The sequence below is a fragment of the Mustela erminea genome, chromosome 4, assembly GCF_009829155.1.
Source record: "Mustela erminea isolate mMusErm1 chromosome 4, mMusErm1.Pri, whole genome shotgun sequence".
NCBI classification, from domain to species: Eukaryota; Metazoa; Chordata; class Mammalia; order Carnivora; family Mustelidae; genus Mustela; species Mustela erminea.
Window position 1 is genome coordinate 40911904 of NC_045617.1, and position 15651 is coordinate 40927554.

General features: G+C 42.1%; 1 protein-coding gene across 2 annotated transcripts in view; it reads left to right on the forward strand.

Annotated features, from left to right (window-relative positions):
* The window catches only part of MDN1 (midasin AAA ATPase 1), a 168103-nt gene that overhangs the window by 119330 nt on the left and 33122 nt on the right, over positions 1-15651 (forward strand). For both annotated transcript variants that reach the window (XM_032339051.1, XM_032339052.1), the window contains exons 60-73: positions 2088-2302; positions 2702-3089; positions 3847-3956; positions 4605-5310; positions 6879-7040; positions 7480-7753; positions 8701-8936; positions 9650-9745; positions 10397-10491; positions 10799-10920; positions 11456-11602; positions 13676-13785; positions 14401-14474; positions 15110-15302. In XM_032339051.1, coding sequence (XP_032194942.1) covers positions 2088-2302; positions 2702-3089; positions 3847-3956; positions 4605-5310; positions 6879-7040; positions 7480-7753; positions 8701-8936; positions 9650-9745; positions 10397-10491; positions 10799-10920; positions 11456-11602; positions 13676-13785; positions 14401-14474; positions 15110-15302 — 2928 coding nt within the window. The remainder of the gene's footprint in view (positions 1-2087; positions 2303-2701; positions 3090-3846; positions 3957-4604; positions 5311-6878; positions 7041-7479; positions 7754-8700; positions 8937-9649; positions 9746-10396; positions 10492-10798; positions 10921-11455; positions 11603-13675; positions 13786-14400; positions 14475-15109; positions 15303-15651) is intronic.

Below are 15651 nucleotides of genomic sequence, written 5' to 3' on the forward strand. Positions count from 1 at the left end.
CTAGCTCCAAATACTCTAGCTCCATCCATGCACTGCAAATAGCAAGATTTCATTCTTTTTTATGGCTGAGTAATATTCCTCTGTGTGTGTGTGTGTGTGTGTGTGTGTGTGTGTGTGTGTGTGACACAAACCTCACATCTATTTTATTCATTTATTAGCCAATGGACATTTGGGCTGTTTCCATAATTTGTCTGTTTGATAATGCTGCTATAAGCACCAGGGTATGTTTACTTTTATAAACATGCTAGCAGCTAGTAGGGGGGAGGTCACAAAGTCCTGGATGATTATAGGAAGATGTAGGACTAGAGCACAGTTTCACTTATTGTATCTGTGAGAACCTGTTTCTTCATATCCTTGACACACTAGATGCTATCAACATTTTTAATTATTGCCAATTATTCAATTTTAAAAATCTCATTTGAATATGTACTCCTGATTATTTTGTTGAGATTAGACATCTTTACACATATGTATAAAGTTTCATTTTCTGAATTATTCAGTTGTGTTTATTGCTCATTTTGTAAAAAAAAAAAAAAACTTGAATTCATGATCATTTTCTAATTGAAGATCTCTTTATATATTATGGATATTAAACCTTTACCCATCATGCGGTTGGAAATATATTTCTAATGTTCTCTTGTCTCTCAAGTTTTATAATGTTCTCTTTTAAAATACTTGGGTGACTTTCTATTTTCTGGCTTTGGTGTCATGCTTTAAAAAAAAAAGTTTTCACTATCCCTAGAGCTAACCATTTGCCAGTATTTTCTTATATATATTTGTTCTGTTTTATATTTAAATAATCAGTTACATCTGGAGATCTTGTTTTGTAAGATAGGTATACAAATATTTTATACTAACAGTACATCCAAAGGCAAAGTAACACCATCGTGTTTGACTAATCTATCCTTTCCACTTTCATTTGAAATGCCACCTTTATCATACCTTAGTCCCACAGATGTTCATGGCTTTGTTTGGGACTCTTCTGTTCTCTTGCTCTATCAAATATGATACCTTTAAATTTTTTTTTTTTTTAAATTTTATTTTATTTTTTTTTAAGATTTTATTTGTTTATTTAACAGACAGAGATTACAAGTAGAGAGGCAGGCAGAGAGAGAGAGAGGGAAGCAGGCTCCCTGCTGAGCAGAGAGCCCGATGCGGGACTCGATCCCAGGACCCTGGGATCATGACCTGAGCCGAAGGCAGCGGCTTAACCCACTGAGCCACCCAGGCGCCCCTGATACCTTTAATTTAAAAAAAATTTTTTTCTTAACCTCTATACCCAACATGGGGCTCTAACTCATGACTCTGAGATCAAGAGTCACATACTCTTCTGACTGAGCCCAGCCAGATGCCCCTCAAAATTGATTTCTTTATTATAACAACTTCTCAAAGCCTTTAGTGATAGATCTAATGGATCCCCAAGAGTTCCAGAGTATACAGTGTTTCCCATTTTATGTATTTAACCACCTAATCCTTTGCTGTGGGCAGCTGTTAGTGTGTCCCAGATGCACAGTCCAAGGAGCACAGGTTCGACAAACTGTGTCCCTGACTTTCTTTTTTTTTTTTTTTTTAAGAGCTTTTATTTATTTGAGAAAGAGAGCATGAGCAAGAGAGCACAAGCAGGGGGAGAAACAGACTCCGCATGGATCAGGGAGCCCGATGTGGGGCTTGATCCCAGGGCCCTGAGATCAGGACCTGAGCTAAACTTAACCAGCTGTGCTACCAAGGCGCTCCTTTGTCCCTGACTCTTAACATCTATCTTCTCACGCTTTTCCCGGCTTCCCAAGTCACCTTCCTGCAGTGGGCCCCAAGCTCTACTGCAGGAATGGTCTTCCTTTTGCCCAGGGGGGAGGGATTTTCTTGCTGTAGCGAAGCACCAATTGTTCCTCATTCTTTGAGAATGGAGTCTGTTTCTTTAAAGCCTGTTAACACCAGACCCCAGTCCGTACTCTGGTTGAGGTTTACCTGGTCTTAGCAACCTGGGCCTCCTTTTCTTTTTCTTTCTTACCTCTGAAGTGCTCAGTTCTGCTTGTTGAAATCCTTTTAGTTAATTTTTAAAAGATGCACGATCTCTCTTCATCCATCAGGGTCCCGGCTGTCTCAGTAGAGCTGTGTTCTCCAAGTGCTGCTTTGAAGTCTTGACCAGCAGCTGCAGAGCAAGTCCCTGGGATGTGAGCGGCTTCCCCATCCTGTCCTCCTCACATGTCACCCTGGGGGAGTGGGTTGAGAGAGCTGTGCAGCTCCAGGACATCAGCCTGGCGCTTTGGACGAACATGGCCGTGCCTTCGGTCGCAGAGTTCAGGTATTCTTACCATGGGTCCCCGCGTCTACCCGCTTCCAGGTCTCCCGCCACAAACTGTAATGGTCTGTCTTTCCTACAGAGCATGTAGCAGAAAACTCAGAACTTTTTTCTGTAGAGGCTAGTTTTGGTTGCTGAAGGCAAGTATGTTTTCCAGGTGGATCAGTAGGTTTTTAGCCCACGACAGGCTATTATGAGCTGGCCCATGCCTCTGTCAATTTGAAGCCTATTGTGATAAAGAGAGGGGACTTAGAAAAGCATGTAGGATTAATTGAGAAAAGAAATTCACCTTTAACTATTGGCAGTGCAGTCTGCTGTGTCATTTTCTGAGGGGATGAGAGTGTGAGAAGGGAACTCTGTTGGATGTAGTGCAAGCCTGTAAGTGCTTCCTTATCTCTGCAGACGCACGGATTCGCAGCTCCAGGGGCTTGTGCTGTGTCGACACTTGGCGGGTTTGGCAGAGCTGCTCCCTGAGTCCCGGCGGCAGGAGTACATGCAGAACTGTGAACAGCTGCTGCTTGGGGACAGCCAGGCCTTCCAAATTGTGGGCCAGACCCTTGGGGACATGGCTGGGCAGGAGGCCCTGCCCAAAGAACTGCTATGCCTCTTGCTCACCTCCCTGCGCCACTTGTTTGGGGAAGGGGACAGTAAACAGGACCTTCCCGAGCCAGCCCGCCGTGGGAGCCTCTGGGTGAGCCTTGGCTTGCTGCAGATTCAGACATGGCTTCCGCAGGCACGCTTTGACCCTGCAGTGAAGAAGGAATACAAGCTCAAGTATGCTAAGGAAGAGGTATGGAGGGGTGAGAGTCTGGAGCATGGGCTCCTTCCCTGACTAGGTGGGTGTGCTTAGTATATTACTCCTTGTATTGCCCTTTGGATGCTTACAGCACCAGAGGGATGATTTTGTACAGGCTACCTTGTGACATCCCAGGGGTGTGTTCTAAAGACTGCATTTTCTTCCTTGAGAGTTCCTCTGAGTAAGTTTCGGTACTTGGAGGGGCCCTTCCTAATTTGCCAATAGGCTGCAATAGACAGAGGTCTTAACGGTAGAACACCTGAGGCATTGCCAGAGAACTAGTGTATCTCCTATCCATACTCCCTGTATTTGAACTAAGTTTTGAATATTTGGACTTGAATAATTTCTTTAGATATGATACGGTATTCCTCAGGTTTTAACGTTTGGGTGTTTATCTAAAATTCAGGAATCAAGTAGATTTAGATTAAGTGGTATCCCTTGATAGTTGAACTTCTAACCAAAACATAAAGATAGTGGTATAATTTTCCTTCTTCAAAATATGGAACTAGTATATGAGTTGGTAAAGACTAAGCTGCTATAGCAGAGTCAAGTCCGGTAGTGTGAATAAGATAGTTTCTTTTACCTAGAAGCTCCAAGGTGAGTGGAGGTTCATATAGCAAAAGCCCCTGCTCTTGGGTCATTCAAGAGCCCAGGTACCTTCCATCCAGTTGCTTTGCCCTTCCCCAGGGCATTGTTGTCTTGGACATGGTCATAGCTGGGCACAGCAGACCAGCTTCTCCCTTTCTGTTAGTTACACCAGCTACAGTGTGAGTGGAAGACCCGAAACCTCTCATCCCAGCTGCTGACTGGAACAGACCTGGAAGATGAAGTCATTTTCCGTCACTCTCATCCTCACATCAGGTAACAGCAGAGTAATTGTGTTGTTCTGTTTTTTTTTGTTTTTGTTATTTTAAAGACATTTTTAGGTTGATTTTTACAATGTAATTGTAGTGTTAGACGTGATAATACATGTCTCTACATTAGCAGTAAGATCCTAAAACCATGGTTATTGTCAGGAAAAATTAATACTCTGAAAGGAAGGGCAGGATTCACATGGGGCTAGGTGGATTGAAACCACTGAACTGATTTTCAGCATGACAGAAGTTGGGTGTAATGGTGTGCACTGTGTGGGTTTGCTGTCTTGGTAAATACTGTGCAGTGTCGTAGGTCTGAGTTCCAGTCCTGTTCCTGTCCTTTGGCTTTAGACTTTGAATAGGTCACTTAATGCCTTTGAGCCTTAGAGTCCATGTCTGTGAAAGGAGGATCATAGCAACTCCTTGAGTGAATTGTGGTTAGACTTGGATGAAATACACATCTGTGTTACTTAACACCATGTGTGGCGTGTGATAAATGGCCTATTACTCGTTTACATTATAATTGTCAATATTTTCTTCGTATTATTCCTCAGCAGCTGAAATGCCTTCATTTTGTTTTCCTAGTTAAGGGCTCAGTCTACATTTGCTGTTTTCCTCCTGACAGAATTTGCATATTATGTTGATTTGCCTTTAGACTACTTCGCCAAAGAATTGATCATCTGGAGAACTTAATCTGCAGCCTGTCAAAGAAGCAGGCCTTCAGACCCCAGGTGCCTGCCTACGAGTCACTGGTGCAGGAGATCCACCACTACGTCACCAGCATTGCCAAGGCCCCTGCTGTTCAGGATCTGCTCACACGGCTCCTGCAGGCCCTTCGCATGGATGGGCCTCGGTCTGCCCAGGTGGCCCAGAATCTTCTGAAGGAGGAGGCTTCCTGGCAGCAGTCCCACCACCAGTTCAGGAAGCGGCTGGCTGAGGATTATGCCCTGTATCCAGACTCTGTGGCCCCGCTGCAGGCATCCATCCTGCAGTTGCAACATGGCATGAGGCTGGTTGCATCTGAGGTCTACGCTTCACTCCACAGCAGTGTGGTCTGTGCAGACAGGCTGGCTACCCTGGCCTCATCCCTGCTGGCTTTTCCGTCGGTGGGCCCCGCCTTCCCCACTTACTATGCCCATGCAGACACTTTATGCTCAGTGAAGTCGGAGGAGGTTCTTCGAGGCCTTGGGAAGTTGATCCTCAAGCGTTCAGGAGGAAAGGAGCTGGAAGGCAAAGGCCAGAGACCTTTCCCCACCCGAGAGCAGCTGCTGATGAATGCCCTCCTTTACCTGCGCTCCCATGTGCTGTGCAAGGGCGAGCTGGACCAAAGGGCCCTGCAGCTCTTCAGACATGTGTGCCAGGTAAGCCCATTTCTGGGGGGCAGCCCCAGCCTACTTCTGAAGGGAGCTGGGAGCACAAGCAGAACATCAGCAATACTCTGTGTAGAAAGAGACCAGTTGGTTCGGCATGGGGTCTAGTGTCTTCCTTTCTGTCTCCTATTCAGCTGTCAGTTTTGGGGGTGTTTGTCCCTCAATTTTTAAGAGATTAGAAAAAATTAGTGATGTTAGCTCTTTATCTGTGATACTGCAAATATTTTCTCCTAGTTTTTTGTTTATCTTTTGACTTTATTTATGGTGGTTTTGGCTAGGTACTAGTTCAACTGTTACTAAGAAAATCTGTTTTCCTCTTATCAATGAAAACAATTTGTTCTCAATTTATGTAATTAAAAGAATAGATATAAACAAGACTTAATACCAATTAAAACTGTGTAACTGGTAACATACTTGTGTGTTCCATTCTAGGTTTATGTGTATACATGAACCTGTACATGTATGTCTATGACATAAATTTAAGTCATTTGTCCAGTGGCTTATAAATTTTTGTTTTTTAGCAGAACTCTTTTTAAAATGAAAGTCTTAGACTATTTTCCTGATATGTAATAGATAAAAGACATGCTTTAATTGAGGACAGTTCTGTCTCCTCTTTGATCTCTGAGACTGGTCTTTAAGTTGCTAGAGTTCTACAAACTACTACTAAAGTCCATTCTGTTTTATACTTTGCTTTAAAAACTTAACAGCAGTTAGTGATTATTTTCCTCTATAATTATGGTGTTCTTTACCTGCATCATACTGAATGGCTTCCTAGTTCTTTTTTTTTTTTTTGTATGGATATGCTCTAAGACATGTAATTAATTTCTTATCATAGGACATTTATGTTTGTAGTCTTTTTACTACCTTGGAAAATGTCACTACCACCATCACCACAGATAGTCTTATACCTAGGTCTTTGGGTATAAATTCTAGAAAGCAGAACTGCTGGGATGAAGATTAACCACTTAAGATCTTAATACAGATTATCTTTCTGAATGGTGGATATTCATTTCCTCAGTTCTCATGAGTACTGTTTAATTTATAGTTTTTGCCGGCTTAAGGACTTAAAATCTTAGAGTTACTGGGGATTTAAGAGGTGTCTGCTAAGGTATAGCCCAGTTTTATCTGATTGGTGCCCTGCAGCCACCTGCCCCCACCCCTCGTTTCCCTTTCCTGAACTCCTGAGCCAGCTGCTTGAGTTGTTGGCCAAGTGCGGTCTGAATCACAACCCCCACAGTGCCTATCCAGAGCCTGTCCTAAGTACAAAACATCATTAACTCCTGATAGGAAGTTCCGGTGGCATTACTGTAGCAAGTTTTTACACCTGTGAAAAAGTGGCAGTACAGCAAGGGGGAATTTAGAAAATGGGTTGCTGCAGAAACCGTTCGAAAACAGTTTACTTTCTCTCGATGACCTGGGATTTCATTTCTTGGATGTTGGCTTTTACTTGGATGTACTTTTGTTATCATGAGAAATTAAGAGCTGACAAGTTTTGCTTTGTTCATTGAAGCACCTCAGCGAAGACAAGTAAGTTTCCTTCCAAATGTGTAACTTTTCAGGAAATTATCAATGAGTGGGATGAGCAGGAACGCATCGCCCAAGAGAAGGCCGAGCAGGAAAACAGCCTTTACAGATACAGGAGCAGGAACTCCAGGACAGCCCTGAGCGAGGAGGAGGAAGAAGAACGGGAGTTCAGAAGGCAGTTCCCACTTCATGAAAAGGTTGGGTGCTGGTAACAGGCTTTCTTTGGGAATCATTTCCCTTGCTACCCGCTGTGTTACCTTTGAATGGCTTTATAATCTAATTGTTTTTACTATCTCTTTATGTAAGTCACTACTTCATTTTTTTTTTTTTTTTTTTTTTTTTTAAAGATTTTATTTATTTGTCAGAGAGAGTGAGCGAGAGCGAGCACAGGCAGACAGAGTGGAAGGCAGAGTCAGAGGGAGAAGCAGGCTCCCTGCAGAGCAAGGAGCCCGATGTGGGACTCGATCCCAGGACGCTGGGATCATGACCTGAGCCGAAGGCAGCTGCTTAACCAACTGAGCCACCCAGGCGTCCCACTACTTCATTTTTTTGATTGTTCATGCTCCATCCTTGCGCCTTTCTTTTGGCTTAAAACTGCATTTTGGTTTTGTTCAATCACTCTAATGTTATTGACAGGATTTTGCAGATATTCTGGTAGAACCAACGCTGGAAGAGAAGAAGGGAACTTCAGATGGACAAGAAGAGGGAGCAGCCACAGACCCCACCCTCTTCTCCCAGAGCTCAATGCAGGCTGTGATGCTGATTCACCAGCAGCTGTGCCTCAACTTTGCCCGGTCCCTCTGGTACCAACAGACTCTGCCGCCACACGAGACAAAGCATTACCTTGGCCTGTTTCTGTCCTGCTATCAAACTGGAGCATCTCTTGTGACACACTTCTACCCTCTGATGGGTACGGCAGTTTACTTTTGTTATACTCTTGGGAAATGAAAATGAAAAAATGTGATTGCTACTTCTGGAACAATTAAAATCATTACCTCCCTGTTTTTTGCTAAATTCCTTATTGAGGGAGTTTCCTTAGCTTAAGAGACTCAAGCTACTTCAAAATAACTTCTTTTAAAATTCTGCAATAGTGGATTTTTATCATTTGACTACTTTGGGGTAAAGGGATTAAAAAAATAAGGATGGGGCACCTGGGTGGCTCAGTGGGTTAAAGCCTCTGCCTTCGGCTCGGGTCGTGGGATCCAGCCCCGCATCGGGCTCTCTGCTCTGCAGGGAGCCTGCTTCCCCCTCTCTCTCTGTCTGCCTCTCTGCCTACTTATGATCTCTCTCTCTCTCTGTCAAATAGATAAATAAAATCTTAAAAAAAAAAAATAAAAAATAAATAAGGATATAGACTTAGTTTAAATGGTTTTGTTCCTCAGTATTATTTCTGATTTGCCTCTAATAGCTTCAGTGCTTTTCATATCCTGTATTCCTGAGAGCAACCTGGGAACTCAGAAATTAATCTTAGAGAATTTCATTTGATCCACTTTCCTGTATGATCTCATGAGTTCTTCCTTGCTATTAGGAAGGAAGCTTTAAATTTCTTTTCTGCCTACCAAGACAGCCACAAAACCCAGGAAATTGAATCCATCAAACCAAGCTCTGTAGCTTCTTGATAACAGCTAAGTATCTGAGTTCCTCTGTATATCCAAGAAGCTTGGCAGATTTGGTGATACTGTTTTGATACTACGGTCCTAGTCCTCTAGGCCCATTGCTTTGGGCATGAGTGGCATTGAAATATCTTCATTTGTTCTAGTAGTTCATTATTTTTGAGCATGTTTTTGTCATCTTTGTAACTTGATAGCTCAGCCTGCTGAGTTCACTGATGTTACTATGATGTTGTTAACTTCCCAGGAGCTGAACTGAATGATCAACTCTTGGGCAGCCAACTTTTGGCCTGCACCCTCTCCCATAACACTCTCTTTGGAGAGGCAGTATCAGATCTGATGGTGAAGCCCGATGGGCCCTATGATTTCTACCAGCATCCCAATGTCCCAGAAGCAAGGCATTGTCAACCTGTGCTTCAAGGTTTCTCAGAGGCTGTTAATCAGCTGCTGCAGGAATGGCCAGAACACCCAGCTCTTGAGCAGGTAGGGCATCCGGTGAGGAGGGAGTCTTGAAGATATGGTCTCTGCCATCTCTGGGGATGTTCATGTGCATATTTCAATACATTAACAAAGATTCACAAAACCCCACTTCAGTGGGATACTATGCCCTGCAGGATGGACATACCAGTTTGTACTGTATAAATGATGTTTGGGATTCTATTAATTTTATTTGTTAGTCATAGTTTGCTGTTCACATGTTAAAAGTGCTGCTGTATTGCTCTGTTTATTCATATACCTATGTATGTTAGCAAAGGCCTGGTTTTTTCAAGATTGGTGGTTTTAACTCAGACCCGACTTACAGTTTTCAGCCAATTTTGTAATAATTCTTAAAATGGAGAGTGGTTAAGAGAGATTATCCTGGGGCACCTGGCTGGCTTAGTCAGAAGAATATGTGACTCTCGGACTCCAGGTTGTGAGTTCAAACCCCACATTGGCTGTAGAGATTACTAGAAAAAGATCATAATAATTATTATCTCTCAAACTCCATGTTTTTTCAAGAGCAATGCAGGTTAAGTGTTTATCTGAGATCCACATGAGTTTGGATAGGTTTCCTCCATGGTTTTCGTAGGTGCTTGTAAAGCAAGGACTTTGCATAAAACTTTCATCAGTTCTGTAGTCAGTAACCTGTGACTTTGGGTGATATGCCCACAGAAATGCCTAGATCTTTTATCTATCTGTCTATCTGTTCACTGCAGCTGCTGGTTGTAGTGGATAGAATTCGTAGTTTTCCACTTTCCAGTCCCATCTCAAAGTTCCTGAATGGCTTAGAGATCCTCCTGGCAAAGGCACAGGTAAGATAATTCTCTTTCTCCTCTCATTTTAGTTTGTAGTCAATTGAAAAAAGATTTATCTTTTGGCAGAGTTACTGTTAAAGGGACAGAAAGTTATAGTTTGGATTGGAGAGAGGAATCAGCTTCTTCGGTTTTTCTGGCATGGGGTCCGATCATTACAAGTGAAGCTTTTGCCTTGTGGGGCATGTGAAAGACCTGCCTCCCCTGTTCTCAAGTGTGGGATGCAGTGTCCACTGGTACTGAGGTCTCCTTTGGCCCTGGCTTCCTGGTGGGCTTCCAGACTAGCCCCGTGCCTGCATATATCACCCCCCTTGGTCCTCTCAGCATCCTCTGAAGTATCTGGTGATTCTCTGATTATCACATTTGGGCTCTGCACTTTGGAGGGGGTCACATGTCTAACATTAGCAATTCAGACTCAGCTCACTAAATCCTTTGCTTTTTATCTAAACTTGGCTTTGCTGAAGTTCTATCAAGTGACCAGAAACAACTTGAAGCTTGGTACACTGGATGTAAACTCATTGGTAAATTGGCATTAAAGTTATTTAGAGGCCCTGTGGTCTTCAAAGACTAAAGGTCCAAGATATTCCTGAGAGCGGGCGGTGATTAAGAGATTAAATAATGGCCATAGTAAATTTTATCTTTGCTTTTTAGGATTGGGAGGAGAATGCCAGTAGAGCTCTCTCTCTGCGGAAGCATCTCGATTTAGTCAGTCAGATGATCATTCGTTGGCGTAAACTGGAACTGAAGTAAGTGATAATCTGTCACTTTCCTTCCCCTCCTGAATTTATGCTGTAGGGACATTTGATAGTTTGTGTCTGCATAGACTGAGAATGTGCTTTTCAGTTATTAATCACAGAATTAAAAGCAGGGCATTAAAGTGATCTCGGTAGAGACCAGACAACGGCATACCTTCCCAAGACAGCAAACTAGGTGTCTTCTCCATCTCCACCTGGGAGGAGAGAAGAGTGAATGTTTAGCTTCTGCTTGAGTAGTTTCAAATCTTCCCAGTGGGTTTTCTTAAATGACTGCTCGGCCTCTTCTCTCGCATTCCAGCTGCTGGTCTATGAGTTTGGATAATACCATGAAGCGCCATACTGAGAAGTCCACCAAGCACTGGTTCTCCATCTATCAGATGCTTGAGAAGCACATGCAGGAGCAAACGGAAGAGCAGGAAGGTAACTCCCGTCCATCAATTCCTGCATCATTAGAAGTTGCAGGCTAATTGTAGAGTGCTGCAGAGTGTGGGGTTTAACCTGTTCCCACGTCTGCTGGTACTGCTGCTTTTACATAGGATACGTCATTTGACTTGATGGAATTCCTCAGAGTTTTAAGTGACTTGTTCAAATTCTAGAAAGCTGGTCATAAGATAAAGTTTCTTTATTCTGTATATCCAAGAGATGTGTCATAATGAAGATTTCTTAGATACTAGCTGGCATGCTTGAGTTAAAAGTGTTTTCATTTCATGCTTGAAACAAACATCTTATAATTCAGTCTCATAATTTGCTCTGAGTCCATTTAACACATCTCTTGACTGCATCTGTGTTTATATCAGCTTGGAATTTACCTGTGGTCCTCCTTGCTTCAGAGTTTCACTTTGCGGTCTCTACTTGCCTGCTATCCCTCAATGTGTCCTATAGTAGATTACGTGCATGTTATGGATATAGGGTGATGGTTGCAGGTACATATGGTTTCCTCTTTGAATCTCTAAAGATGACAAACAGATGACCCTGATGTTGCTGGTCAGCACATTACAAGCATTTATTGAAGGATCCTCACTGGGAGAATTCCACGTACGACTTCAGATGTTACTGGTTTTCCATTGTCATGTCTTGTTGATGCCTCAAGTTGAAGGAAAGGGTAAGGAGGGAGGGGTGTGTGTGTGTTTGTGTGTGTATTTTTTTTTTTGTATATACTTTAAAAAAAAAATTTTGTGGCACTATTTATTCACATAATTTTGCTTAATACATGTCTTTCTATGCAAGACTGAATTTAAAAGTCTCTATAACATTTTTAGTTATAGTAATAACATGTTAATAAATTATAAATTAATAGAATATTCATATTTGCTTTTAAAAATCATTTATCAAATACTAACCTGTAGATTATCTGGAAAATTAAAGATGCGAATTGCTATAAATCTGGCATCCCAATTAAGTTCTGATTTTTAAAAGTATATAAAGTGTCCCTTAAATTATTCCAAGTTACACTCAAGAAAATTTTATTTTACCCTTTTCATAAGTTACTAAGTTTACAACCTCTTAAACATTCTATCCAAATGTGGGAAAACTGTCTGGAGATGCAAAGCACATTAAAATAATTACATTAAAAAAACAAAAATACCTGTTAAAACAAAGTTATTATAGCTGACAGCACTTAAAATTGGTAATTTGTATTTTTTTAAAAAGTTTTATTTATTTATTTGACAGAGATCATAGGTAGGCAGAGAGGCAGAGGTTGGGGGATGTGGGCAGGGCTCTATCCCAGGACCCTGAGATCATGACCTGAGCTGAAGGCAGAGGCTTAACCCACTGAGCCACCCAAATGCCTCAATAATTTGTATTTTTTTTAAAAGTTGCATAGCTCCAAGATGATTCATTACTGATTAACTCTTGAGCAGTTTTACTTAAGAGGAAATAATATATTGAATAGATTGTAATTCAATTGACATTCTTAGATTTAGTTCATTAAAATGTAATTATGTAACTTGATTTACTCTTTGGACTGCATTCTGGTACTGTTATACCTTTAATTTCAAATATTAATGTATTTTAGCTCTCCTATGGAGAAGTCTATTTTCCACTGTTGGGGGAATAAATAGAAGAACTTGAGATCATGGTCTGCATTCAGACAGTGTTTTACTGCTTGATTACATTTCTTGGTTTCATATATATACTTTTACAGTGCACTGTTTAAATGGATTAGGCTTTGAATTCTCCATGAGTAGGTGCCTTGTTGCATACCAGGTTTTATTTATTATTTAGAAAGATTTTATTTGTTTATTTGAGAGAGTGAGTGAGAGCATGTGGGGGGTGGGGGCAGAGACAGAGATCCTCAAGCAGACTCCACACTGAGTGTGGAGTGTCATGGGAGCGCGATCCCACAAGCAATGAGATCATGACCTGAACTGAAACCAAGAGTCAGATGCTTAACTTACTGAGCCACCCAGGCGCCCCTGCATACCAGGTTTTAAACGAGACACTTTTAATCATCTTTTAAAGTGATACACATTAGACACAGAGAACAATATTAAAGTACAAACTGGTTATAAATGAAGCCCTGGCTAGTGGACTCTGCCAGAGGTAGTTGCCAAATGCAGATCTTGGATATTGGTGTGTTGAGGCTGCAAATCTTTCTGTCCAGACAGTGTTATGTGTCCTGCTAAGCTTTTGCTTGGACCAGGCCATAATTAGATTCTTGGATCTAGTGAGAGCTATGTTCCATGTCAAGTAACTGCACCTAAAATTCTGTTAATTAATGTCCCTAACCACATCTATTTGGATGAAATGAAACTAGGACTCTAGATTGTGAATGAGCAGTCAGGGTGAGACTTTTACGCCATCTTTTAAAACAGGCTCAGTTTCTGCTTACTTTACAATAAGATTCCGAGAAAGGGTTTGAAATTGTGTTTAGTGAAACATCTGAGTACACAGTCTTTAAGAACAAAAGTGCAACAAAATTTAGTACAATCTAAAATGGAAAAATGGGGTAGTGTTGACAGCCTGCCTGCATCTCTGGGAACTGCTAGACTTAGGCTTCCCATTGAGCTGTTAAATAATCTGCCTGTGAAATGTTGTGCTGTCATCTCAGGGCTGTAATCTCAGGGCCTCAAGGCAATGAGGAAGTGGTGTCACTAAAATGTGGAGCCCGTGGGTGCTGCAAGTAGCACATGTGGCAAGTGTGGTGTTTTTTGTTTCTTTTCATTTCTTCCAGATTCACTTTGCAGTGTTTTGTGGAATCTGTACCATTATTACAAGCAATTCTTTGACCGAGTCCAGGCCAAAATTGTGGAACTTCGTTCCCCCATTGAAAAAGAACTTAAAGTAAGATGAACAACTGTCATGATCACTCTTGGGAGAACAAAATGAGCAAATCGTTTTTAGTTCTGTTCTTTCATACATTTAACTATGAGGCAGGGGGCTCTGGGAAATGGAGACATGCACTGCAACTGCCAAATAGGATGGCGAGATTCATGTTTTGCAGCACTGCCTCCCTGACCGACTTGTCCAAGTGTGTGAGGGGTTAGTGGAATGGCCCCTGTCGAAGGGTCCTCAGAAGGATTGCCACATATGTCTGTTAGTGCTCCCTTCGCTGCTCTGGCCCAGACTGATTTTCCACCTCAGGGGGTGCCATTTAGTGTTGAGTGTTACTGAGGTGCCCTGGGGGAAAGGAGGACCCTGTCTTTTGATAACTCTCAGTAGTTGTGGAACCAACAAATGGAGTATGTATCAGCTGACCTGTTGATAGTGACAGCACTCTTTTTGCATTGCTTTGTGACAAATACGTGGTTCCTTTTTTAAACTTTTACTTGTTTACTGGCACACAGTCTGGTATTTGGGATGGAGTGGGCTCTGGTCTTTAGCATAGAGATGATTTCAAAAGAAACATAGTGACGCCAGCTTTATAAAGCTATTTCTTGATCTTCGTGTATCTTACAGGAATTTGTTAAAATATCCAAATGGAATGATGTCAGTTTCTGGTCCATTAAACAATCTGTGGAAAAGACACACAGGTAATTCGTTTTTTAAAAACTGGGGGTGACGGGTACCTTGGTGGCTCAGTTGGTTAAGTGTTCAACTCTTGATCTCAGCTCAGGTCCTGATCTCAGGTTCATGAGTTCCAGCCCTGTGTTGGTTCAAGGTCATGAGTTCAAGCCCTACTTAAAAGAAAAAATTGGAGGTGACCAAAGCTCAGAATTTTTGTATGGTAAATAGCAAGACGACATTGTTAATGTGACCTGACTTAACGTTGCCTTGAACTTACTATGAAGCATTAGATTGTTTTGGTGTGGCTTTTCCACATCACCCCTACCACCCAAAGCAAAGTCTACATGCAAGAGGAATTGGTGTGCTTTGAGACAAAGCAGGCTAAGCACTATAGAAGGGTTGAGTCTTCTGTCACCTACTAGCTGTTTCACCATGAGTGAAGTGATTCCACCATTCCTGGCTTCATTTTTTTCTTCTAGAAAAGGGAGATGACAGTATCTGCTTTATTTTCCCTTAAAAACAAACAGGATGGTTATGAGTATCTAAGGAGTTCATGTATATAGAAGGTATAGGTTATTATGTGTGTATGCGTTGTGCCATTTTTACATTTCCTCACTTTCCACCCATTTTTCCCTCCTCATCTGTCATTCTGTGGGGCCAGGACCCTCTTTAAATTCATGAAGAAATTTGAAGCTGTCCTGAGTGAACCTTGCCGGTCATCCTTGGTGGAGAGTGACAAGGAGGAACAGCCTGATTTTTTGTCGCAGCCAACAGCCATTAGTGAGGCATCCCCCATTCAGAGTCTGAACAAGACACTGAGGGAGACCCTGTTAGCCCGGCCGGCAGCTGCACAGGTATACCTTGGGAGATAGTGTTTGCTTATTCCTGGGCCGGTAGGGGAAATCTGTGCTTTCTCTATAAGGAGTGACCCTAGAACTAAGCAAGGGAATGCCTTGAAATCTTGGTCTTTGGATAAAATGTAGTATTTGTATATCTGCCTGCCACTGCTGCATAATAAGGCAAAAAAGCTTTGATCCTGGTGCTGAAAGTTTAATGTCACCTATGGGAAATAAGTATTGTGCATGCCTGTGGACATTGGATCTACCTATAACAGAAGACTTGAAGCATCAGTTGAGGAAGGTGCCACTGAAGCTGTCTTTGAGCTACCACATGCTGCACAGGGAGCGAATGTGTGTAGTGATT